Raw genomic sequence first — 24,330 nt, 5'->3', positions numbered from 1 at the left:
ATGGCCACCTGTCTGGGATGCTTTAGCTGAGATTCCTGCATTGCAGGGGGTTGGGATGGATGACCCTGGGGCCCCCTTCCAACTCTACAATTGTAGGATTCCTCTCCAGCCGTTTCAGACCACTACTCCCACAGCACCAGAAGAGGACAGGTTGATGAAGGCTGTTCTAAAAGGTGGAGAAGGAAGGGGACCCACCCACAGCCAGCAAAGGAGCTTCTGCCGCCAGGATCATGCCAGGCTCGGCATGTGGCAAAGGACATTATGGCCAGATGCCCATAAAAGCAGCCAGTTCCCGTAAAGAGCAGCTGTTAAATCCCTTTACCAAGAAATGGTTCCCCTTTCTCTCCCGCCTTTTCTTTCCAGCGGAAGGAAAACAATTTTAAAAAGCACCATTCATAATAACAGCGTCTGTGGCTTCAAATACGAGCTGCATTCATTTTGTCCGTTTACAAATTGCCGCCTGTTAATTTTTATTTATTTGTTTGCAGGCTTGGGCGATTGGGAGAATGGGTGGCGTGGAGGAAGAGGTTTCGGGAGGAGGAAGTTCTGCGTCACAGGATCGTAGAACTGCAGATTTGCAAGGGACCCCCCAAGGCTCATATAGCCTAACCCCCACACAATGCAGGAATCGTAGGCTGTGTTCATGTGCAGGCAGAGGAAGACAGGTTGGCTCTGTTAAATTCCAGCTAAGTGTTTGCATCCCCGATTAACACATTGATCGGGCAATTCCTGGTTCATGCGATGCTATGATCCCTTTCCGAACCAGAATATTAAATAGGGATTTGGTGCAAGGAATCGGGCACCTACCCATTTGGGGAGAGGGGGGTCTCGGATGCTTGGCACGGAGTTGGGGGCAGCAGTTGGCAATGAGAGACATCAAGAAAGAGGATTCAAGATTAAACAAGGGCAGACAGAGGACAGGAAACTATTTACACCAAACACGTGAGCCCCTGATAAGTTATCTCTGTGACAGGCGTTGCCCCCCCCCCGCCCCTGTCTCTCCCCCCCCACCCTGAGAAAGATCCTTGGACAAGTCCTTAGAGGTTAGAACATCAGGCAAGATTAGTGGCCTTCATCCTGCGGGAGGGAGGGAGTTCCACAGTTCAGCTGTGTGCTTTGTGAGGAAGGGCTTTTTTTTTATCTGCCCTGAGTTCCTGCACTGCAGGCGGGTTGGGCTGGATGACCCTTAGGGGTCCCTTCTGACCCTAAATTCTCCTATGAATCTTCCAACATCCAGCTTCCTTGGATGCCCTCGAATTCTAGCGTTAGGGGTGACCCAGGATAGCTTAGAGCTGGACCATCAAGAAGGCTGATCGCCAAAGAATTGATGCTTTTGAATTATGGTGCTGGAGGAGACTCTTGAGAGTCCCATGGACTGCAAGAAGATCAAACCTATCCATTCTGAAGGAAATCAGCCCCGAGTGCTCACTGGAAGGACAGATCCTGAAGCTGAGGCTCCAATACTTTGGCCACCTCATGAGAAGAGAAGAATCCTTGGAAAAGACCCTGATGTTGGGAAAGATTGAGGGCACTAGGAGAAGGGGACGTCAGAGGACAAGATGGTTGGACAGTGTTCTCGAAGCTACGAACATGAGTTTGACCAAACTGCGGGAGGCAGTGGAAGACAGGAGGGCCTGGTGTGCTATGGTCCAGGGGGTCACGAAGAGTCGGACATGACTAAACGACTAAACAACAACAAGGATAGCTTTTCCCCTGTGCATTTTCCCCACGCCGTGAGCAATCTTATAATAATATATCATGGGCCAGGTTAATTCACGAGGCTCTGATCGTTAGGGGCACCTAATGATGATGACTTGGACTTCTGCTACACACACACCCCGAACATCGCCCTTTGCTGGGACCCCAAAGTTCAGGCCTCCGCCAGCCCACGGTGCCCCCGTAGCTTCACTCACGTCAAGCCCATTTACTGGAATTGGAGCTAATAAAATTTGTTCCTGGCTTGCGGAGAGAAAGAAGCAGAAGTGGAAGGAGGGAGCAATAAACAATTAGGACCTTAATTATATTGAGCATGGCTTCCTCTGGGCTTTCTGCGGTGGTCTAAGTGGTTTTGGAGATGAGCTGGGGGCGGGGGGGGGGGGAGACGGCTTATGCCGCAGCAGGGCAGGGAGTGGGGGAATCGAAATGTTGACACCCCTCCCCTTTCCCCGACTAATTAATTTAAAAACAACAAAGGGGCTTATCACAGAATTGTAGCATCAGAAGGGACTCCCAAGGGTCATCCAGCCCAGCCCCCTGCAATGCCGGAATCGCAGCTTGTGACACCAGAAAGAATGGCTTTCATGGGCTAAAGTTTCTTTCATCAGATACGCATTACGTTTGTATCCTTGGTACCAGGCCTCCCGTTTATCTTCACAGCAGCCCTGCGAGGAAGGCTGGCCATGAAACATAGTGGCTGGCCGACGGTCACCTCCTGACCTTCGTAGCTGAGTTAGGAATTTGAGGGAAAGGGTGTCTAGAGTTTGGGGCCCAGCGTCACTGATAGGATGCGGTCCTCTTGTGCAGGGTTCTGGTCGCCTTGCCTCAAAACGGATATTGTCAAGACTGAAGAGATGGAGCAACTCCCCTAGGAGAAAGATGGCAGACTTTGGGGTTTTAGAGAAGGAGATTACGAAATGATGCCTGGCGTGGAGGAAGTGGGTTGAAGAAAGTGTTTCTCCCTCCCTCGTAACACCAGAACTCGTGGACATGCAAGGAGGCCGAATGTTGGAAGATTCAGGGCAGATTAAAGAAAGCGCTTCTTCCCCCTACTCATAGTTCCTGGGGAACTCCCTCCCGCAGGAGGCAGCGATGGCCACCAACCTGGAGGGCTTTTTAAAAAAGATAAGAAAAATTCACAGGAGAAGAAGGTGATTGATGGCTATCAACCATGATGGCTGTTCTGTGCCTTCATGAATAGAGGCAGCCACGCTTCTGGATCCCAGTTGTTGGAAACCGCAGGAAGGGAGAGTCAAGGGCCGTTGGGAGTTGTAGCTCAGCGGCGCCTGGAGGTGTTGCGTTGATGGGCTCAAATAGACAAAGCAAAGCCAGCGAGGGAACAAGACTCCAGGCCCTGATGCAGAAATCCTGCAATCATTCATGCGCCCAAACCCTCGGCAAGCCCTGCGTCTTTCTCCCTCTTCCCTCTTGGGAGATGGTCTTTGCACACCTATTGGCATGTTGGTTGGTCCTCTGTTCCAGCAGCACCTGTAAGTTCTCCTCCTTGATATAAAATCTATTTCCTCTTCTCCTCCTTCCGCCCCTCGACCCATCCTCGGCCTCCCCCAGAGAGGTGGTCTCTGCGACCCACCCAAGGCACCGGGGATTGTTTTGGGCGCCACCAGACTGCCTGTTTACTAAACCCAAAGTCTCCTCCTGTCTCCACGTCCCTCGGCGTTTGTGGGCAAACAGTCTCTGCTCCTGTTGCCAGCCAGCCGGGGCATGTGGCCCAGGGCAAGCGCTGCTGTGTTGCCATCACACACACAAGGGTGTTGCACGAAAGCAACGCTGACCTCTGAGGTCTGCTGCCCCCGGAGATCTTCTTCTCACGCAGCTCCTGGCTAAACCGTGCACCTCGCTCTCGCAAGAGACACAGCGATGGCCACCAACCTGTGTGGATTCAGAAGGGGGTTAGGCAAATTCGTGAAGGAGGAGGAGGCGGGTGGCTGCTAACCGTGAAGGCAGCTGGAGACATTCTGAAAGCCAGCTGCAAAGTTGCAGTGTTAAGTGGGAGGGAGAAAATCATAGAATTGTAGAGTTGGAAGGGACCCCGAGGGCCATCCATCCCAACCCCTTCCACCTCCACCTTTTAGAACAGCCTTCATCAACCTGTCCTCTCCTGGTGCTGTGGGAGTAGTGGTCTAAAACAGCTGGAGAGGAATCCTATAATTGTAGAGTTAGAAGGGACCCCGAGGGTCATCCATCCCAACCCCCTGCAATGCAGGAATCTCAGCTAAAGCATCCCGGACAGGTGGCCATCCAAACTCTGCGTAAAAACCTCCAAGGAAGAAGAATCCGCCACCTTCCGAGGGAACCCATTGCACTGCTGAACGGCTTTTACTGTTAGAAAGTTCTCCCTGATGTTGAGCTACAATCTCCTTTCTTGTCACTTGAAGCCATGGGTTCGAGTCCTGCCCTCCAGAGCAGGGGAAAACCAAGCTTGCTCCCTCTCCCATGTGATAGCCCTTGAGATAAGTGAAGATGGCTATCCTATCTCCTCCCAGTCTCCTCTTTTCCTGGCTAAACATCCCAAACTCCCTCGACCGTTCCTTATCAGGCTGGCTTCCCAGGCCCTTCATCATCTTGGGTCTCCCTCCTCTGCAAACATTCCAGCTTGTCAGCATCCTTCCTAAATTGTGGCGCCCAGAACTGGATACTGCAGGCTTCCTCAAACTCAGCCCTCCAGATGTTTTTGGCCTACAACTCCCACGTTCCCTAGCTAGCAGGACCAGTGGTCAGGGATTATGGGAATTGTAGTCCCAAAACATCTGGAGGGCCAGGTTTGAGGAAGCCTAGGATACTGTATACACTTTCTCCATGTTGTGCATAATTAAAAAAATTAATAATTTAAAAAACTTCTATCATGTCACCTCTTAACTTACTCTTTTTCTAAACTAGGTAAAGGTAAAGGGACCCCTGACCATTAGGTCCAGTCGTGGGTGACTCTGGGGTTGTGGCGCTCATCTCGCTTTAATGGCCGAGGGAGCCGGCGTACAGCTTCCGGGTCATGTGGCCAGCATGACTAAGCCGCTTCTGGCGAACCAGAGCAACGCACGGAAACGCCGTTTACCTTCCCGCCGAAGCGGTACCTATTTATCTACTTGCACTTTGACGTGCTTTTGAACTGCTAGGTGGGCAGGAGCTGGGACTGAGCAATGGGAGCTCACCCCATCACAGGGATTCGAACCGCCAACCTTCTGATCGGCAAGCCCTAGGCTCAGTGGTTTAACCCACAGTGCCACCCGTGTCCCTCTTTCTAAAATAAAAAGCACCAAATTTTCCTATATAGAGGAGTCACACCTTATAAATACTTATCTATAAACCCTATTTGCTGCCACCAAGAGAAATCCAGTTAGTGGTTTCTCTACCAAGCCCTGATTCTCATTTAAATCCAGATTCAGTAACGCAAGCTCCGAAAACTTAGTAATTTTACTTTCCTTGATGGCGTGTATGGTTTTTTTCTTGTTTTTTTTCATTCTTATCTCTCTTACGTTTTATATTCTATTTACATACTGGTTCAATGTTTAGCTGTACCAGTTCCGTGTATGTTTACATTTTATCATCAGGGGATGTTGGCTGTTGTTGTTTTTTAACTGGAGGTTTTAAGCCTCTCCATAGAGGAAGTTCCTCGAAAAGCAGTCTGTGCATTTCAATAAAAACAAAAAACAAAAACGCTCCAGCACTCGTGTTGGTCACAGGAACGATCCACGTGACATAACTTAAAAGACTGAACTCATTTTATTATGCCATGAACCAGCTTTCTGCAAGCTCCTGCCCTCCAGAGGTTTTGGACTACATTTCCCATCAGCCCCAGCTAGCGTGGTCATATGATGCCCCAGGGGCCTGGTGGGAGTTGTAGTCCAAAACATCTGGAAGAGGGACAGCTACCGGCAGCTGGCTGGCATGAATAAACTTCTGCAGGGGAGAGAGTCTGCTTCATCAGGTGTAGTGTGAAGGGATGGACACTAGATGGAGCTTTAGGATTTTGGAACAGGCTTTAGCCAACGATTTTATCCCTCTCTCAGGATACCCGAACTCATGGCCGTCCAATGAAGCTTGAGTTCGAAAAATTCAGAACAGGCAAAAGAATTTTCACGCAGCGCAGGATTAAACTTTGGAACTCCCTCCTGCAGGAGGCAAGCGTGGCCACTGGCGCGGATGGCTTTAAAAAATAAACGCATGAAGCAAAGGCGTATCAATGCCACAATGGCTATGCTCTGCCAGTGGCTCGAAACCGCAGGAGGGGAGAGTGGCTCTTGCGCTCAGATCCTGCTTGCTGGTTCCCACAGGCAACGGTGAGAACAGGATGCTGGACTAGAGGGGCCATGGGCCTGATCCAGCAGGCACTCCTTGTGTTCTTAGACTTCCTGAAAGCTCAGTCCACAGCTTAAGTTGTGGCACCCAGAAGGGAGTTCCACAGTTTAACTCTGCGCTGCGTAGAACCATAGAACTGTGGAATTGCAAGGGACCCCCAAGGGCTATCTATTCCAGCCCCCTACAATGCAGGGAGAAGTCCTGCCTTTCGCCTGCCCTGGGTTGCCTTAACAAGCCACCCCTTTTTCCCAGGGGGCTCTGGGAATTGGAGTAAGAGAGGGTCTTCTCGTGACTCTCAGCTGTCCTTAAGGAACTACAGCTCCCAGGATTCCTTGGGTGTGGGCGGGGAGAGGGGCAGCGTCTTCTTAAAGGGGCCTGATGCTGTTTCAGAGTGCTGGTCCAGGTGGGGCCATTGGGATTGAGGAGGAGGGCAGGTCAAAGGTCATGGTCTGCATCAGCCTTGAGGTCACAGAAGGAGCCCTCCCCCATTCCTGCTCTTGCTCTCCTGGCCCCCAGCCTGGGGGCAGGCAGCCCCCACCCATGGTGCCCTGGGCCACCCTGGCCCTGGTGGGCATGAACCTCGCCCTCTTCTGGCACCCTCTCCATCCCCCTGGGGCTGCCTGCCTGAGCGTGAGGACGGTGTTGGACCGGGGCCAGTGGCAGAGGCTCTTCCTGGCCCCCTTCCACCACCTGGGCCCCGCCCACCTCCTCATGAACATGGCCACGCTCCTGTGGCTGGGCCACGGGGTGGAGCAGGAGGTGGGCAGCCTGCGGACGGGGGTCCTGCTCCTGGCCTTGGCCCTCCTGGGGGGGCTTTTCCACCTGGCGCTCAACACCCTCCTGGCTGCACTGACAGGGAACCTGTGGTACAGGGAACACTGCGCCGTCGGGTTCTCAGGTGAGCTGGCTTCCCCATCCCCAACATGCTGCCCCTGGGGTGTGTGGGGGCTCTCCCTCTCCCTTGGGGCTGTGAGAGTCGGAGGGGACCCCCAAGGCTCATCTAGTCCAACCCCCTGTGAAATTTTAGAGTTGGAAGGGATTCCCAAGGGTCTTCTAGCCCACCCCGCTGCAATGCAGAGATCACAGCTGAAAAAGCTCTAGCGGATTATCACCCCATCTCTTCTTGACAACCTCCAGCAAATTTCAGGCGTGGGATTTTAGAGTTGGAAGGGATCCCCAAGGGACATCTAGTCCACCCCCCCAATGCTGAATCAACTGTGAAAGGGCCACCCAGCCTGTGTTGAGGGGCAGAGGTTAGAATGATGCTCCTTTCCTGTGGCTCAGACATCTTCTTCCTCCTTCCAAGCTGCAGGGGTCCTCTTCTCCCTGGAAGCCATGGGCAGGCAAGTGGAATCTGTCCCTGTGGCAACGATGTCCAGCGGATTCACACTCACAACCAGGTGGCTCTGCATCTTGGAATGCCTCCTCCTCGCCATCCTTTATCCCAGGTAAGCCCTGGATGCCAGTCGGGGAGGGGAAAGAAACCCAAGCACCAGGGAGTGCTAGACAATTCCCTCCCCCTCTTCCGAGATCATTCCAACACTCTAGATACGCTCAGAGGCACTCTTGGCATCGCTTAGGGCAGAATCCCAGCATGGAGGCCGCATAGTTAAACTGGAACTTTCCACTGCAGGAAGTCTGGCCGCTATGAGAGCAGAGAAGCCAACTTTGGTTCTTTATCCAGCTGTGGCTGTGGAATTATCCTCAAGATTTAAAAACAGGCCATCTGCCAGGGGTTCTTGAGCTGTGGTTCCTGCATTGCAAGCAGGGGGTTGGGCTAGATGGCCGCAAGGGATCCCTTCCGACTCTACAGTTTTACGATTCTGTGCTCACTGATGAGCTTGTGCCGTGAGCTCTTCCCCCTAGAAGCAGCGTGAGTCACAGGAAGGAGAGGCTGAGTCATAGTGTGTGTGTGTCTTCTCCTGCAGGTGCAAGGCTAGCACATTACTTTTTGCAGCCTGGGGCAAACATCGAGATGCTGAATAACTGAGGGAACCACCAGCTGGCGACTGGACAGACCCCCAGGGCAGCGGAGCTAGGCTTAGTGCAGGTGGGGCAGGGGCCCGGGGCACAGCCTCATTCTCATAGAACTGTAGAGTCGGAAGGGATCCCCTGGGGTCATCTAGCCCAACCCCCCGCAAAGCAGGAGTGTCAGCTAGATCACACATGGCAGGTGGACACACCACCTTTTGCTTAAATGCCTCCAAGGAAGGAGAGTCCACCACCTCTTGTGGGTGTCTGTTCCGCTTCTGAACGGCTCTATCAGAAGGTTCTTCCTGGCGTTTAGTCAAAATCTCCTTTAATGAAGTGCGATGCCATGAGTTCGAGTCTTACCCTCCAGAGCAGTGGAAAACAAGCTTGCTCTGCCTTCCATGTGACGGCCAGGCCAGGATTCGGTAGTATACGTTCAAGCTGCATTGCCCCAGTGAGAAACCTGGCTTCCAAATTCTGCCCCAGGTGGGTGTTTCTGAACAGCCTCCGGGGCAGCCCCACGTATCCTGTGTTGCAGTAATCTATCTTTGAGGTTATGCGTCCCCTCTTTCCCTTCTCCACCCTCCAGGAGTTCTCTCACCGGCCACGTCTCTGGGATACTTGCTGGGTTGGCCCTCTCCGCCGTCCCTTTGAACTAGGGCAGCGACGGAAGGGGTGACCCCCTGGAGGAAGACCACCACCCACCACCCAAAGGAGCCATCAGCCAGGAGGGCTTCAAACGCATGCGCTGGCCCCCCACCCACCATCTCAATAAAGCTGCCCTCTCTCTCTCTCTCTCCTTTCTAAAGTGATTCCTGAATCCATCAGCGTCTGGTAAAGCTGACTCTGCCAGAGCAGGCTTCCTGTCCGAGGGCCGCGTTGGCAACCTGCCAATGGCCGCGTGGTGGCAGCGAGTGTCCAGAGCGGGTCAACCATTGTCAATCTCCCTTTTCTGCACCAATAGGAGGAGTGCCAGCAGTGCAAACCTTTGAGGGGTTCCTCCACCCACCCCCCTTCTGTTCTGCATTGCAGGGGGTCGGACTGGATGACCCCTAGGGGTCCCTTCTGGCTCTGAAAATTCCAATTCATGCAGATGAGCCGAAAGCGCCCAAGCGGAGGGCAAGGTCAGCAAGGGGTGGGAGCCTGGGGAGGTGCACCCCAAAAGGCAACATTTGCCCCCGCGCCAGATTTCCCCCACACTCCATGATGCAAAGCCTGCCTTAGGCAGGAAAGAGGTTGTCTTTTGCGGTTTCTATGCACCCATGAGGTCCCAGTTTAAACAGGTTCAGACCCCCAGCTTGTAGTGATGCCCCGATTGCGATCGTGGAGATCTCTGGATGCCAGGCTGGTGACGGACATCTTAATCTGCCTGGCCCCACCTTGCTTTAAGCAGGTTGGCAGAAGAGCTGGTTCATTGCATTTAAATCCCTCCTTTTTCTCCAAGGAGTCCACCCCCCCTCCTCAGTTCATCCCTACAATAACCCTTCGAGGGAGGTGAAGAGGCCGCAACTGACTCCAAGGTCAACCAGGGAGCTTCAAGACTGAGTGGGGATTTGAACCCTGAACTCCCAGGTCCTGGTCTGACACTCCAACCCAGTGTTTCCCCAAGCTGGGTCTCCATCTGTTTTTGGACTACAACTCCCATCCTCCCCTAGCTAGCAGGACCAGCGATCAGGGATGATGGGAGCTGTAATCCCAAAACAGCCGGAGACCCGAAGTTTGGGAAACTCTGCTCTAACCACTACACCACATTGCCTTCCTAGAGTTCTCCTGCTATGGGGCAGCTCTATCAATTAAGCCGGTAAATGAATATGGGGGAAAGCAAAATGCCATTTAGAGAAGGATCTGAAATGTTTCCCTTGAAGCTTGAACTGGACTGACGTTTTAACTGCTTTGAGACTCTCAAAATATAAAGCGGTAAGAGAAATGAAAATAATATTAGCAATTATAATAAAGTTCAACAGGGGAGAAAAAGTGGTGCCGTTGTGGTGAACATAACCCAGATTTAAGGTGCCGTTTGGCAATGTGCTTATAATATATCTGAGTTTCTAACACTGCCACTGGCTCTGACTGGCAGCAACAGCTCTCCAGGATTTGAGGCCAGGAGCCTCTCTCAACCCTTCCTGGAGGTGCAAGGCAAACACTCCACCTCTGAGCAAAGGCCTTAGATTTAAGGCTCGCTTGCTTGTTGGGAATGCCTTTGGAGGCTGAGACGCTCCGATCTCTTGGCAAGGCTTCTTCGGGATTCAGAGGCCACGAATCTAGAGGCCCTGATCCAATTGCTTCCAGGCCCGCAACCCCAGAGTTTGCCGAAAGAAGACTCGGGACCAGAGTGTTTGTTTTTTCAAATAGATTTCCCCCCCTTCCCCATATAGATATCTATAGACATTTTGAGTGCAACAAGTTCTGCGCTTATTATATATTTCGTGAGTATATATAGATATATATCTTTTAAAAACGTAGTCCATACTTCTGTTGAAAATATAAACTCCAGTCTTCCTTAAGGGGGTGTGGGGTAATACATCCGTTCTGTTCCCAGGAGGGGCAATTTAAGGGTTACTCCAAAGAAAGGAAAAAGCCCCGGCTGGCATAGGGAGCCCGGGATAGGTAGAATACTTGTGCGTGGAGGGGGTGGGGGGAGGGATTGTGGCCTTTGATGGAGCCTTGGGTTGAAAGTGTGAGGGAGGAGGAGGAAGAGCGGAGGGGGGAGCCGGGCATTGGGTGCGAAGAAGTAAAAGAGCTACAGCACACTTAAGGAAGCACAACGAGAGCTGCCGCCATTCGCTTAGCAAAGCCATAGTTTTCCCTGCTCCCAGGTACTGAGATCCAGCAAGCACATTCCTCAACCCATTTCTGCATTCAGCCAAACAGAATTACGGAAACTTAACGCTTTGGTCAGATTTCCTGAGACCACAAAAAAGGAGGGGTAGGGAGTAGGGACTTGCTTTTGAAATATGCATAAAACCCCACTTTTGAAATGTTGGGACTCTACAGGCACTGTCTGACCAGGTGAGGCTGGTGGAAGACCTCCGGGGGGGGGGGGGGGCTAGAAGGGCAGATTTCTGGGGTTCCCCTAGGGCAGGAAGCGTCTGAGGGTTCTGTGGCTCAGGGCATCTTTTTTGGCAGAGAGACAACTCTGAGCGCACGTCAGCTGGGAGAGGAAAAGAGAGCTCTCCCTTCTGCCCCCTGCACTTCTCAAGAGATTTTTTTGGGGGGGGGGCTGCTCAGAGACCCTTGCCAAGGCTCTCCCAGAAGGCTCCCCCCACCCAACAAGGCAATACCCGTTGGCAGAGCACACAGCCGGCAGTGGGGGACCCAAACAAGGACTGGCTGCAAAGTCAAACTTTGGGTTTTGCACGACAGCACAGACCCCCAAGCCTGGGGGGGGGGAGGAGAGGCCCAGACCTGTTCGAAAAGGGCCCCAGACCATACCCACTGCCTCTGTCTTTCCTCCGAGGAGGGACTAGCGTCTGGACTTGATTCTGGGGCTCCAGCATTGCCGCCTGGAGCCTCCGTTGCTCCAGCGCCCCTTCGTCTGCTCACAAGCAGGCAGGCGTGTTTCTAGGCGACCCTGAGCGCATCTCCCTGCCGCCTCGTCTAGTGCAATAAAATGATGAGAAGAAGAGGCAGGACGGGGACAGCAGAAGAGGAATGGATGCAGGAAGCCTTCCTGTCTGCCTATGGGGCACCTTTGCCCTAGAGGAGAAGGGGCCAAGAAGCCTCCCCATGGAGGCTGGCAAGGGAGCCCGGAAGAGGCCAGAGAGACTTGGAAGGGGGATGAAGGCTGGTCAATCCCAGGGCTGTTGGGAAGCTGGTGGGAGGGGTGGCCAAGGAGGAAGCAGAGAGTTGACTCAGAGGGGCTCCTGGACTTCCTGTTTACCCAGCATGCACATCCACCTCTAGGTACTGAGCTTCCTCAGGATCGCTCAGAACTGCTTACCGCCCCCTCCCCAATCTTCTCCCCAGCATGCATCACTGCCCTGGTTTCCAGCGAGCTAACCCAGCTCCCTGGCAAGTCGCATCATGCACTCCTTTCTGGAGGGAGAGGCCATACGTCCCCCCCATGTCGTCCCCCCCCACCTTCTGAAAAGCACTTAAGCGCCCACCCCCAGTCCAGGGGGCAGGAAGAGTAAAGTGCTCAAGTGGCAGAGACGCTCTCTCCTATATGACACACACACACACACACTCTCTCTCGAGGCGAGTCGAGGGTCTCCGGCGGTCTGTCGTCTAGCCAGCGCTATAAGAAAGGGTTGGTGGGGGGGTGTTTCGCCAGGGAGAAAGGGCCAGCAGGCGAGGAGGCCATCGGGGTCTGTGGGAGACAGAGACAGAGAGGTGGGTGAGTGGGGGGAGGGGGGGGAGAGAAGGAGAGGCACACACAGAGAGGCACACACACACACACCCCAATCGACTGAATGGAAAGATCATCTTGAAATATCCAAAGATTCTGTAAGCTAGGGAGGGAAAGCCTATTTATTCTGCTGCCACCCAAACAGATGAAAACACTGTTTTCCTTGAGTTATTATCAATAACGTAAGAGCTCGCCGTCTGTTCCCACAGTGGCCAACCAGCTGCCTCTTCTGGGAAACACAGAACCAGGATCCGAGCACAAGAGCAACACCCTCCTCTCCTGGGGTTTCCAGCAACTGGGTTTCAGAAGCCTCCAACTGTGGGGTTAAAAGGCAACCGTTGTGACCTCTTCCTTTAAAGCCACCCAGGCAGGTGGCCACCACTGTGTCCTGCAGGAGGGAGTTCCGCAGTTTAACTATCAGCTAAAAGGACTTTCTTTCATCTGTCCTGGATGCCCTCCAGTTATGAGAGAGGGAGGAAAAAATGTTCTCTATCCGCTTTTTTCCGTGCTATGTGGAACTTTTTATCATCTTTCTTGCCTTTCCCTCTGAACTGAAAATTCCCAAACACTGCAACTTTTCTATGGAGGAAGCCTGTTCCCACCCCGGCCCCTCAAACAGAGGAGAAAACATTGCTTTCTTTGATTATTATCAAGATCACGTGAGTGCCACATGCCTTCGTACCGGAGCCTTCACAGATGCACACACACAGAGAGAGACCTAGGGGCTGGTGGGTGGAAAGGGGATCACGAGAGATGGGGAACTGGCAAGTGGGAGAGGTTGGAGGGCTGGAAGAGAAGGGGGAAGGAGAGGGATAGGGGCTTCCTTACCACAAAAGGGTTGGTGGAGATCCCAACAGGCTGCCCAGCTTTGGCAACGGAAAATCCACTGAACGGGGACCCTGAGGCAGGAGAGACACACGCAGAGTGTGAGTGAGTGTCGAGATGACTTTTGCCGTGATGAGATGAAACCACCCAGAGGGCCTAAAACACACCCAGGGAGCCTGGAAATTTTTATTTTATTTTATTGCCTTTATATCTCCAAGGAGCTCAAGGGTTCTCCTGGCCTCCTCATTTAATCCCCCAAACATAAACCTTGTGAGGTAGCTTAGGCTGAGAGTAGGTGGGGTGGCTTTAAGCCCTGGTCTTTGCCAGGTCCTAGCCTGACACTCTAACCACTATAGACCACCACCGGCTCTCTTAAGACAGCGCTGCAGCCAAGTCTGGAGCTGAAGGTGGCATGCACATGGTTTCCCCCCGTCCTCATTTAACCCCTAGAACAACCACCCTGCGAGGGAGGCTAGGCTGAGAGGCAGTGACCGGTCCCAGATCAGGCAGGCCAGCCCTCTGCTTGAGACATATTTACATTCTGCTCCAAATCCTATTTCTGGACTGAGTCTCCTCCTCCCTCCTCCCCCCCCCAAACAAAAGCACCTCTTACCACCATTTTGCTGTTGACTCAGCATTCCTTGGGTCTGGAACAGAGGCGGCTGCTGGTGCTGCAGTGGGGAGGCGAAGACGCTGGAGAGTGGGGAGGTGGAGAAGCTGCTGGGCGACCCCACCACGAAGGCGCCTGCGAGAAGAGAGAGAGCCAGGAAAATGAGGAAGGGGCAGGAATAACCCATCAGTGGAGGATGGGCGGTGCCTGGCTTGACAGCTGCACATGTGAAAAGGATGCAGTGGGTCTTAAGGGGGCCACAAGCTTATGAACATGAGCCAGCAGTGTGATGCAGCAGCAAAAAAAGGCTATTGCTATTCTAGTCTGCATCCACAGAAGTCTAGTGTCCAGGTCGAGGGAAGGAATAGTCCTCCTCCATTCCGCCTTGGTCAGACCACACCTGGAGTCCCGTGTCCAATTCTGGGTGCCAGAATTTAAGAAGGGTATTGTGCAGAGGAGAGCAACCAAGATCAGGGGCCTGGAAACTGGAGGAATGTTGGAGGGTGTTGGGGGGGTGCCTGGAAAGACTGAGGAGAGAGGGTAGCCATCTTCAAACATCTGAAAGGGCTGTCATGTGAAAGATGGAGCGAGCTTGTTTTCCGCTGCTCCACAGGGCAGGACCCAAACCAGCTGCGCTAGATGGGTCATTGGCCTGATCCAGAATGCTCTTCCGACTGTGTTCTATCTCCACATGTCCAAGGAGGTATTCTTCCGGGGTGCACCCCGGTGCTGCTTGGCGGCTTCCTCCCACAAGTATATTTACACAAAGGTGCCTTTGGCTACTCTCTTAAAGACCTCGAAGGGTCGGGTGCTGTGAACTGGGTTGCAGGGAGCCAGAGGAGATGCCTGCCTTGCCAGAGGTTGGGCTAGATGAGCCTTGGGGCTCCCTTCTAACGCTACGATTCTATGAGTCCTGCAGGGCGGAAGTCAGCTTCCAAATCCAGCCCTGACTCCTCCTTTGCCCGAATCACCGTCTCTCTCTCTCCACCCTCCCACCTCCGCTCGAATGATAAGAACCACAGGACTGTAGAGTTGGAAGGGAACATGAGGGCCCTCTAGCCCAAGCCCCTGCAATGCAGGAATCTCTCTCCCCCCCCCCCCCCGGGTAAAGTGGGGCTCAAACCTATGAGCCTGAGAGTCTCAAGGTGGCAGGGAAGGGCTTACCTGGGCCCATGCCGTTGGTCTGGAAGGGATTGGTGGAAGGCAGCGTGGGCTGAGCAACGGCAGAGGTGGCGAAAGGATTGGTGCAAGCTGGAAGTCAGAGAGAGAGAGAAAGAGAGTTATGCCACAAATTAAGCAACTGGCCTCTGCTACACCCCAGGAACATGCCTGGGGGTCCTCAGACTTTGTCATAGTAACTGCAAGACTTGTTCCTAGAAACCTGCCCCTCCCTCGAAGACACGCACCGCTCCCCAAAATTTCACATGCCACCATTTTACTTCCTCTTGGATGGCACACATGCACAGGCCTTGCTATGTGAGCACCATCAGTTCCTGCTCAACCGCATTTATTCAACAAGCAGAGAAACACACGTCAAACACGGCTTTTGCGGGACGAAGGGCTGACTAGGGGGGAGGAGGAGAAGGCGATTTTGCAATGGATGTTGTGTATCCGACTCTCTGTATATCTGGCTGTGTCTATCTGACTGTCATATGACTATCTCTCTCTATGTGACGTTACGGTACAAATCCTTGGGATGGGGAATTGTTTAGGGCAGTGGTCCCCAAACAGCCAAGTGCACGGACCCCCCGTTTTTCAAAAGCCAAGCAGTGCCACCAGACCCTCCAATGTGCCCCAGTGCAAAACCAGGGCTCAGCATCTCCCGGGCTGTGTGTTCGAGCAAGTCATGTGACCAGCACGAGAGCATGGTGCCCCGTAACAGGTGTAATCTCTCGCTTTTTTGGGCCCCTCCCAAAAGGGGACGTCCCAGACAGCTGACAGGTATGTGCCACAGATCCCCGGTTGGGTTACGCAGATCCCTATTGGGAACCACTGGCTTACTTTAGAGGGTTCTGTGGGTGGCGTTTGTTTCTGCTCTCTTGTAGATTTGTTTTTAGATATTATTATGACTTACGTGAAAATCATTCCATTTGGTTGTGTACTTTTTTATCTGTTCCGTTCACTGTTTATGACTACTTTTGTTATGTTTGTAATTATGAAAGTCTTTCCATGTTGCGAACCGCCTTGAGCTTGGCTTTAACTGCGGGAAGGTGGCCTACTAATAAAACGATGACGATCTTTCAAGTGTGGGTAACTGAAGGTTCACACAGCAGCAGCTGAGCGCATTACCTTTTTTCCGTTTAGTTCTTAGCTTATCTGTATTGTTTTCGTATGGATTTATGTTCTGTATATATTATGATTATTTCTAATCGTCCTTGGGGGTTTTGTTTTTGTTTAATTGTTCTATTTATTATTGTTTGTTTGGTGCAATGCAAGACACTTTGATCACCGCCGCAGGAAAAGTGGCCTACAAATAAATTGAAGATGGTGACAGCAGCAACTATCAAAACCAAGAGAAGGAAGGAAAACTACTTACCCCCGTAGGCCGTGGCTGGGCTGGGCGGGGGCAGGACAGGCGACTGGCTCAGGGCCCCAAAGACACTGGCAGAGAGAGGGGGAAGAGGAGGAGGAAGCAGGTAAGCACAAGGCTCTCTGGGAGATGCACCTAGAGGCCACTTAAGACTCACAAACACACACACACACGTTGCCCAAAGGCAGAAATGTCCACAGACCCACCAGCCCCAAACCAGTCGATCCAGAGGGAAACATAGTACCTGCTTGGGACTCCACCCACTCTGAAGGCTCCACCCATGTCTGGAATGCCCACTCCTGGTTGGCTGGCAGGGGAGGCGGGGAAACCGCCCATGTGGGTTCCATCTGCAAAGGAACAGGAGGAAGAATATTAATTAATATTGGTTTGTTTGGGAGTTATTGGTTTGTGTTTCTTTGTTCTTGTTTTAATCGTGTGTTTTGTGCTTTTATGTTGTATTTTTACGCTCTGAACTGCCCTGAGATCTGTTGATGAAGAAAGATATACAAATTAAATATATTTTTAAACTCCCCCCTCCACCTTCCCGTCATTTTCCCAGACCAGGACTTGAGCTGGTTTACCCAAATTAAAACATAGCAGGTAAAATGCAAAAAGCTAAAAGCATATAATATGTAATAGCTTAGTTACATTTTAAACTATCTTTTATATGTGTTCAGCTTTAATGCAGCAGAATCAAAGCAATGCAAAAACAAATCTGTTAATATGCAGGTAGTAGAAACATTTGTCAGTTCCCAAAAGCCTGTGGGAGTAAAACAGTCTCCGCCTGCCGACGAAAGGAGGAGGAATAAAATGTTGCGAGGATAAAATGGGGGGTGAGGAACTATAGGGGAGGCGGAATATAAATGCGATGAACAAAATAGTAGTAATGATAACAGTGCACTTACGGGGCATGTTACCCGCTGCCATGGGCTGGCTCTGGAAGGGGCTGTGGCTGGCGGCTAACGCGTCCCCAAAGGTCACTCCGGCAGGACTTCCTCCAAAGGCATCGAAACTGGTGAAGGCGGCCTGGGCTGGCCCCTGGCCTGAGCGAGAGAGCACAAGAGGGATTATTTAGCCACAGTGTTGTGCATGGGTTAAGTTCCTTCTCTGGCCAGCCCTGAATCTACCGCCGATGGATTTCTTCCCGCATTGCAGGGGCCTGCGCCAGACTGCCCTTGGGGTCCCCTCCAACCCTCCAAGTCTATGGCTCTGACCTCCTCGAGCAAATCTGGGTACAGGGCATTAGGAGAAAAGGGCGAACGTTCTCATAGAATCGTAAGCGTTGGAAGGGACCCCGAGGGTCATCCAGCCCTTTGCAAGGCAGGAATACTACCCCCATCACACCTTCTTTACCCCCATTTGTAATTCCATAGGAAAGCAATAAGAGCCTGCTGGATCTGCCCAATGACCCAGCTACTGCAGAACCATGTTCTCACGAATGCTAGGTTTGTAAGCACACCCTGCATCTTAGCAGTCTGTTGTCTAAATCAGGGTTTCCCAAACTTGGCTCTCTGGCTGTTTTTGGACTACAACTCCCATCATCCCTGACCACTGGTCCTGGTACCGGGGGTTATGGGAGTTGTAGTCCAAAAAAACAGCCAGAGAGGGGAACCTTGCCCTAAATCAAGGAGCCAAAAGCCAGTGTTTTCCTTTTTCTTTCCCCATGGGGTAAAAGGCAGCTCCCCCAACTCCCTGGTTGCTTGGGTCCCACCCCCCCATGATGCCCATTTTGAAGTCTCCTCAGTTAACACACCACAGATCAAAACTGCCCAGCCAGACACACCCACCCTCTCTCTGGTGTGATAAGGAGGCTCCCGCGAGCCGCAAGAAGTTACTCACTCCCAAAAGCAGGGAAGGCTGTGAAGGCAGGTCCAGGCTGCGGGGCAGCAAAGGGGTCTCCCCCGATGTCAGCCAAGAGGTCCATACTGGCTTTCTTGGCTGGCTGGGCGCTCTGTGGCTGGCTCCTCTCTGCAATCTGGAAAAAGAAAAGCTGGTCAGCCTGAAAGGCAAGGATCCTGCCCGGGAAGAAATCTCCCCCCCAGAGCCTGGCATGTACCGCAAGTGCACTCTGAAGCAAGTTGTGGCCCACTGAGGTGCTAAGGGAGAATACTGTGGCCTGGACTCTATATTGTTGGATCATAAGGAGATAGCTTTATGTGGCTTTTGCACGCAAAGAACACACAACGGCTAGGAGAAGAGGGCATCGCAAAGGTCTCCCTGGCATGCCATGCTTATTTTGAACTTCAGCAAAGTTTCAAACGTGAGCAAAGTTTCAGAATCTACTGTTTCTGTGGCGTAGGGTGAATTGTTGGTTGTTAACAGGCACTAGATAGGGACACAGGTGGCGCTGTGGGTTAAACCACTGAGCCTAGGACTTGCTGATCAGAAGGTCGGCGGTTCGAATCCCTGCGACGGGGTGAGCTCCCGTTGCTCGGTCCCAGCTCCTGCCAACCTAGCAGTTCGAAAGCACGTCAAAATGCAAGTAGATAAATAGGAACCGCTACAGCGGGAAGGTAAACGGCGTTTCCATGTGCTGCTCTGGTTTTCCAGAAGCGGCTTTGTCATGCTGGCCACATGACCTGGAAGCTATACGCCGGCTCCCTCGGCCTATAATGCAAGATGAGCGCGCAACCCCAGAGTCGGTCACGACTGAACCTAATGGTCAGGGGTCCCTTTACCCTTTTAACAGGCACTAGGTGAACATGTTCCTCTATAACCAGACTTTTGGCAGTATATGGCCCTTTAAACTGGGGGGAGGGGCAGTGTTGTTTTTGTTTGTTATTATATGATGCAGTTCTGTGTTTTCTATTGTAAACCAGGAGGGGAGAGGACTCTTGTGCTCGGGTCCTGTCTCCAGGTTTCTCATGATGGGCACCTGGCTGGCCACTGTGAGAACAGGTTGCTGGGCTAGGTGGGCTCCCCTTTGCCTGACCCAACAGGCACTTCTTATATTCTCATGGGGGTGGCAGAAACCAGCCAGAAAGGGTGTGATGCAGTCAAACAGGTGGCGACTCGCTTGCAGCACAGGGAGAGTTTACACGAGTGCAGCCCCATGGCTCATCCCTTCCTGCCCTCCTCTAGAGCAGGGGAGCTGCTATACTGTCAGCCACCATCAGGCCTTGCACAAAGGATGAGGTCAGAAGATGAGAAGAGCCTGCTGGCTCAGGCCACTGCCCCCCCCCCTAGTCCAGCCCCTCTGTCCTCACAGTGGCCAACCGGACACCTCAGTGGAAAACCCGCAAGCAGGATTCAAACACAAGAGCGACACTGTCCCCTCCTGCGATTTCCAGGAACTGGCATTCAGAAGTATGGCTGCCTCCAACTGCGGAGGGCAGAGCTGAGCCATTGTGGCTAGCAGCCATCCATATAGCCCTCTTGTCCTGTCCATGAATTTGCCCAATCCTCTTTCAAAGCCGTCAGCCACCCCTGCCTCCTGTGGGAGGGAGTTCCACAGATTAAACAGGGCACTGCATGGCAGTCTTTCGCCTGCCCTGAATCTCCCAGCATTCAGCTTCAGTTCTGGTGCCGTGATAAGAGAGGGAGGAAAACTTCCCTCTATCCACTTTCTCCAGGCCGATCTTCATCTTATAACCCTCTGTCATGTCAACGTTGTGGCTAGCTGCCACGGACCGCCTTATCCTCTGTCAATTTCTCATTTCTTACTGTCTCTTGCTCGTCTTTTTTCCAAATTACACAAGCCCCAAACACTGCAAACTACAGCCCACCACCCCCTGCCCTGCTACTCCCCAACAGCTGTCAGAAACCTGATATTAGAGCTTGTGAAACAGGGTAGGGGCCTAGCCTGGGTTGGCCAGTGAATGGAAAGAATTTCTGAGCAACTTAGTCAGGCCAGAAGGATCCCCGATGTGCCCAACCTGGCTAGGCTTGGCTGCTGTAGACATCGCCCCCGAGTCTCCAAGCAGCGTCTTCACTTCCACCGTGGAACTTTGGGATGTCAGCGAGGGCAGACTTTTGGCTTGCTCCGGGGAGATGTACCTGCAGGGGGAAGCCAGAGGAGAGAATAGACCACTGCCCAGGATAATCTCCCCACCCTCTCATCCCTTGGGTGGGTGAAAAGTCAACATTTCGCCTTTGGAGTAAGGTGTGAAAATAAACAGCCCAGTTTGCAGAATTTCATCTGAGTCCTTTACCACCCAGGAAGCTCGTGGGATTTGAGCTCCCCTTGAGGGACAGGCTCCTGTCATTCTCACCATCGCTTCTTCTCATATTTCTCCTGCAGAAACTCCTTCACTTTCTGAGGGTCGTGGGAATCTGGCAGCAGAGACGTCCGCGAGTCAAAGGTGCCCAACCAGATCTTCCGACAGGCCTGGGGTGGGTAGGGGGCCCAGAATTATTTACTTTGTAAGACTTACACACTGCTTGCTTGTAACGGAAGGGACAACTCGAAGAGGTATACAAAGAGAGGGAGGAAAACAACAGAATCACCAATAAAAGCTACTATATACACAGCATCAAAAAAATCAAAATCAGCTATAAACCAAAAAGGGATTAAAACACAAATTGACTGGGCAGGCTTGCCTAAACAAGAATGACTTTTAGCAGGAGCTCGAAAAGTATGGGGAAGGCGCCTGCCTGATGTCAATAGGCAGGGAGTTCCAAAGTTTAGGTACTGCCACACTAAAAGATACGGGCTCTTATCAATGCGTATGAGGAATAAGCTGCAATTCAGAACTCTGGGTGTCCTTTGGGAAGTGAGTGGGCTTGAACTGAGTACAGCAGGAGAGGACAATCACCTGCCCACCCTCCGAAACCTCACTCGTGCCTTCCGTTGGCCTCCTCTGCCACCAGACCAAGCTCGCCACCTTGCTATTATAAATTGTCTTATATATATACATATGAGAAAGCAGGACACAAGTGCCACGAAGGCCCCAACTGGCCCCCAACTCACCTCGTTCCCACGGGTCTGGAGGTACTGCACCTCGCTCTCCGTGAAGGTCGTCATGGAGATCGACTTGACCCGGTGAGGAGGGTTCAGGCCACGGCTGCATTAGGGGTGGGGTGGGGGAGAAGAATCACGAAACTGTAGAGCTGGAAGGGACCCCCGAGGGTCATCTAGTCTAAGCTGCCACAATGCAGGAATCACAGCAAAGAGAGCAGATTATAGCCACTGAGTGGATGCCAAGGCTCTCTAGGGGAGAGCAGGAGAAACCAGGCCTTTGAGTTCAGCAAACTGTGTGTGCTTTTGCAAGAGAGACACCTTGGTGAAGAGAGTGATGTTGACAGCTCTCTGAGCTGCCAGGAAAACGGACAGAGTGCTGGGCATCCTGAGCCGCGGAATCCAGGAGAGGCCTGGGCCCTCAGGGAAGAGAGCCTAGATGTCGACTCTGCCCCACTGGGCTCCTCATGGCCCTGTCCCCTAGCGCTCTGACCTGCTGACGCAAGGATTCTCTCTGCCTGTGGCAGTTAATTATTAAGAGGGTGGAAAATGAAATATTCAGAATGCCACGGAGAGGAGGAGCTGTGAACCCCATGTGGGGAGAACTTCCTCAGGGAGCAAACCTGGATTAGGGATCTGGGCAATCTCAGTGGGGCAGGGGGGAGAGAAATTAAGGACTCATATCAGCATGATTTAAGAACACAAGAAGAGCCTGCTGGATCAGGCCAGTGGCCCATCTAGCCCAGCATCCTATTCTCACAGAGGCCAACCAGATGCCCATGATGGGAAAATCTGCATTCAGGATTCGAACACAAGAGCATCGTCCCTTTCTGTGCTTTCCAGCAACTGCTGTTCAGAAACCATCCAGTAGCAACTGGTGTTCTGACCATCCAGTAGCCATCGAAAGCCTTCTCCAGCTCCATGGATTTGCCCAATCCTCTTTTAAAGCCATCCAGGTTGTTGGCCATCACCGCCTCCTTTGGGGGGGAGTTCTGCAGTTCAACTATGCTCTGTGTGAAGACGGGCTTCCAGTTATCTGTCCTGATTCTTCCAGCATTCGGCTTCATTGGAAGCCCACGAGTACCAGCTTCGTGAGAGAGGGAGAAAAGTTTTTCTCTGCCCACTTTCTCTATGCCAGGCATAGTTACCATATATAAACTTCTACCATGTCGCCTTTTACTCACCATGTTGACAATGGCTGGCTTTAAAGTATTCCACAGATTCCTTTCTTTCCCACCCTCCCTCTCATGTCAGCCATACCCCACCATCCAGGGCAACAACCTCCACTCACCGAGTTTCTATTTACTTGGGTCAAAAGGTGTTTAACCTGCCTTTCCGCTCAAAGGGGAACTTATGAAACTCTAACAGTATTTGTTTTAGCGAAGAGATGCCTCTGCCTCCCACTGGCTAGCGAAGGCCAAAAAGCACGGCCAGCATCAGGGGAGAGGCCCAGGGTGCATTGCGCCGCCTTGCAGCACTATCCCAGAGGTCCTTCTGCACCCCACACAAAGTCCAAACAGGCCTCTTCCAAACTGCTGGTGCCTTCTCTCTGTTTCATCATCTGCTGCCCTTCTTTTAATTGTGTGCACAGTTTCCATATTTTTACTTGCTGCTTTATAACTCCCGCAGTTTGCTGAGGGTCGCAAATGGGGAGAGATGCTGTTGCGCTCAAGTCCTGCTTGTGGGCTTCTTCCATTCATTTGGGGCATCTGGTTGGCTCCTCTAATCTCTGCCTCCATGGTCAGAGGCAGCAATGCTTCTGAATGCCAGTTGCTGGAAACCACATGGGGGGGAGAATGTTGCACTTGTGTTCGGATCCTGCTTGCTAGTTTCCCACAGGCATCTGGTTCATAGCTGTCAAGTTTTCCCTTTTCTCGCGAGGAAGCCTATTCAGTATAAGGGAATTTCCCTTTTAAAAAAAGGGAGAACTTGACAGCTATGATCTGGTTGGCCACTGTGAGAACGGGATGCTGCCCTAGAAGAGCCACTGTGCTCCTCCTGCAAGACTCGTCTCACATCGGAAGCCTCCAGATGATTTCGCCCGGTGGTCTCATGTACGTCACAGAGATGGATGGCACACCCAAAGGTCGTCTAGCCTTCAGTCCACCTGGAGCCCCCCAGCTGTTTTGGACTACAGCCCCCCAACCCTTGGCCAAGGCTGGCTGTGGGGCTGATATTTATTATTATTATTTATTAAATTTGTATGCCACCCTTCATCTGTATATCTGAAGGCAGTTCACAAGATCCAAACACATAATAAAAACAAGGGCAACAACACGGACCAACAAACCATTAAGCCCTTCCCCCATGGGGTCCCTGACGCAGCTGGGAGGGCACCCGGTTGAGGAAGGGTCGCCGATGCCCCGCCCTTGGCTCCGCCCATAGGAGGGATTCCGCGTGGAAATAGCCCCGCCCCGCCCCTCGCGCATAGCCGCGTGGCCCCGCCCCTCCCTCGCGCATAGCCGCGTGGCCCCGCCCCCTCGCCGCACTCACAGCGCCCCCGAGCAGGTGGTGCAGACGTAGCTGCCGATGGTGATGTCCACGTAGGTGACGCCTCGCTGGCCGCACTCGAAGCAGAGCCGGCTGGCCGGCTCGGAGCTGACGAGCTCCCTCACCCGGCGGGACCAGACCTCCGACTCCGAGTCCCGCGGGGAGCTCGGCTTCCTCGACCCGGACGCCGCCATCCGGGCGCGCACCTGAGCCCCCTCGCTCCCTGTCAGCTCCGCCACCCGCCGCCGCGCATGCGCCCCGCTGTCTCCCGCCGCGCACGGCGCATGCTCCGCTCTCCTCCGGCTGGGGCTTCCCCCCTCTCCGCCCCTCCCTCTCCCGCCGACCTTTCGATCCCACCCCATTCGTCCTCGGCTGCTGCCGCCGCCCCCTGAACCACTACGCGCAGGCGCGCAAGAGGGGGAAGCGCGCGACCTCGCGTCGTCTGCGCGTGCTCCGGGTTCCGAAGCCGAGGGAGGCGTTGAACCCGCACGGGGAGGAAGGGGGCTTCCTTCTTCAGTGCGCAGGCGCATCGTCTCCTTCCACTTCCCCGGCCGATCAGTAGCCGACGGTGGCCTGGTTTTTTGGAAACACATGCGCAGATTGGTCCCGCCTTTTTCCCTCGCCAAGCG

General features: G+C 52.9%; 2 protein-coding genes across 3 annotated transcripts; one reads left to right on the top strand and one right to left on the bottom strand.

The window, feature by feature from the left end:
* Nucleotides 1-6,570: 6,570 nt before the first annotated feature.
* Nucleotides 6,571-8,795, top strand: LOC148684148 (rhomboid-related protein 4-like). Its single transcript, XM_088655262.1, has 3 exons — nt 6,571-6,928; nt 7,337-7,478; nt 8,591-8,795. The coding sequence occupies exons 1-3, from the start codon at nt 6,571-6,573 to the stop codon at nt 8,658-8,660; spliced, it is 570 nt and encodes a 189-aa protein (XP_088511388.1). The 3' UTR covers nt 8,661-8,795.
* A 1,541-nt stretch (nt 8,796-10,336) lies between these two features.
* AGFG2 (ArfGAP with FG repeats 2) lies at nt 10,337-24,094 on the bottom strand. Of its 2 annotated transcripts, none has more exons than XM_035136312.3 (12): nt 23,705-24,094; nt 21,224-21,317; nt 20,526-20,641; nt 20,190-20,310; nt 18,154-18,289; nt 17,220-17,357; nt 16,559-16,661; nt 16,321-16,385; nt 14,949-15,035; nt 13,788-13,919; nt 13,178-13,248; nt 10,337-12,310 (listed from the first exon to the last, which is right to left on the bottom strand). In XM_035136312.3, the coding sequence occupies exons 1-12, from the start codon at nt 24,061-24,063 to the stop codon at nt 12,239-12,241; spliced, it is 1,494 nt and encodes a 497-aa protein (XP_034992203.2). In that variant the 5' UTR covers nt 24,064-24,094; the 3' UTR covers nt 10,337-12,238. The 2 variants fall into 2 exon arrangements, with proteins under 2 accessions (XP_034992203.2, XP_034992205.2); XM_035136314.3 differs by having other exon boundaries at nt 17,232-17,357.
* Nucleotides 24,095-24,330: the final 236 nt, after the last annotated feature.

The sequence above is a fragment of the Zootoca vivipara genome, chromosome 12 (assembly GCF_965207765.1).
Source record: "Zootoca vivipara chromosome 12, rZooViv2.hap1.1, whole genome shotgun sequence".
Taxonomy (NCBI): domain Eukaryota; kingdom Metazoa; phylum Chordata; class Lepidosauria; order Squamata; family Lacertidae; genus Zootoca; species Zootoca vivipara.
This window is presented reverse-complemented; position numbering and strand designations above follow the sequence as displayed.

Coding starts and splice junctions, on each gene's coding strand:
- AGFG2 (XM_035136312.3), bottom strand. CDS start 24,063: ATGGGGTGGGATCGAAAGGTCGGCGGGAGAGGGAGGGGCGGAGAGGGG. Junction 21,318..23,704: donor ACCACCTGCTCGGGGGCGCT/GTGAGTGCGGCG, acceptor CCCCTAATGCAG/CCGTGGCCTGAACCCTCCTC. Junction 16,386..16,558: donor GTGGGTGGAGTCCCAAGCAG/GTACTATGTTTC, acceptor TCTCTCTGCCAG/TGTCTTTGGGGCCCTGAGCC.
- LOC148684148 (XM_088655262.1), top strand. CDS start 6,571: ATGGTGCCCTGGGCCACCCTGGCCCTGGTGGGCATGAACCTCGCCCTC. Junction 6,929..7,336: donor CTGCGCCGTCGGGTTCTCAG/GTGAGCTGGCTT, acceptor CCTCCTTCCAAG/CTGCAGGGGTCCTCTTCTCC. Junction 7,479..8,590: donor CTCGCCATCCTTTATCCCAG/GTAAGCCCTGGA, acceptor TCCACCCTCCAG/GAGTTCTCTCACCGGCCACG.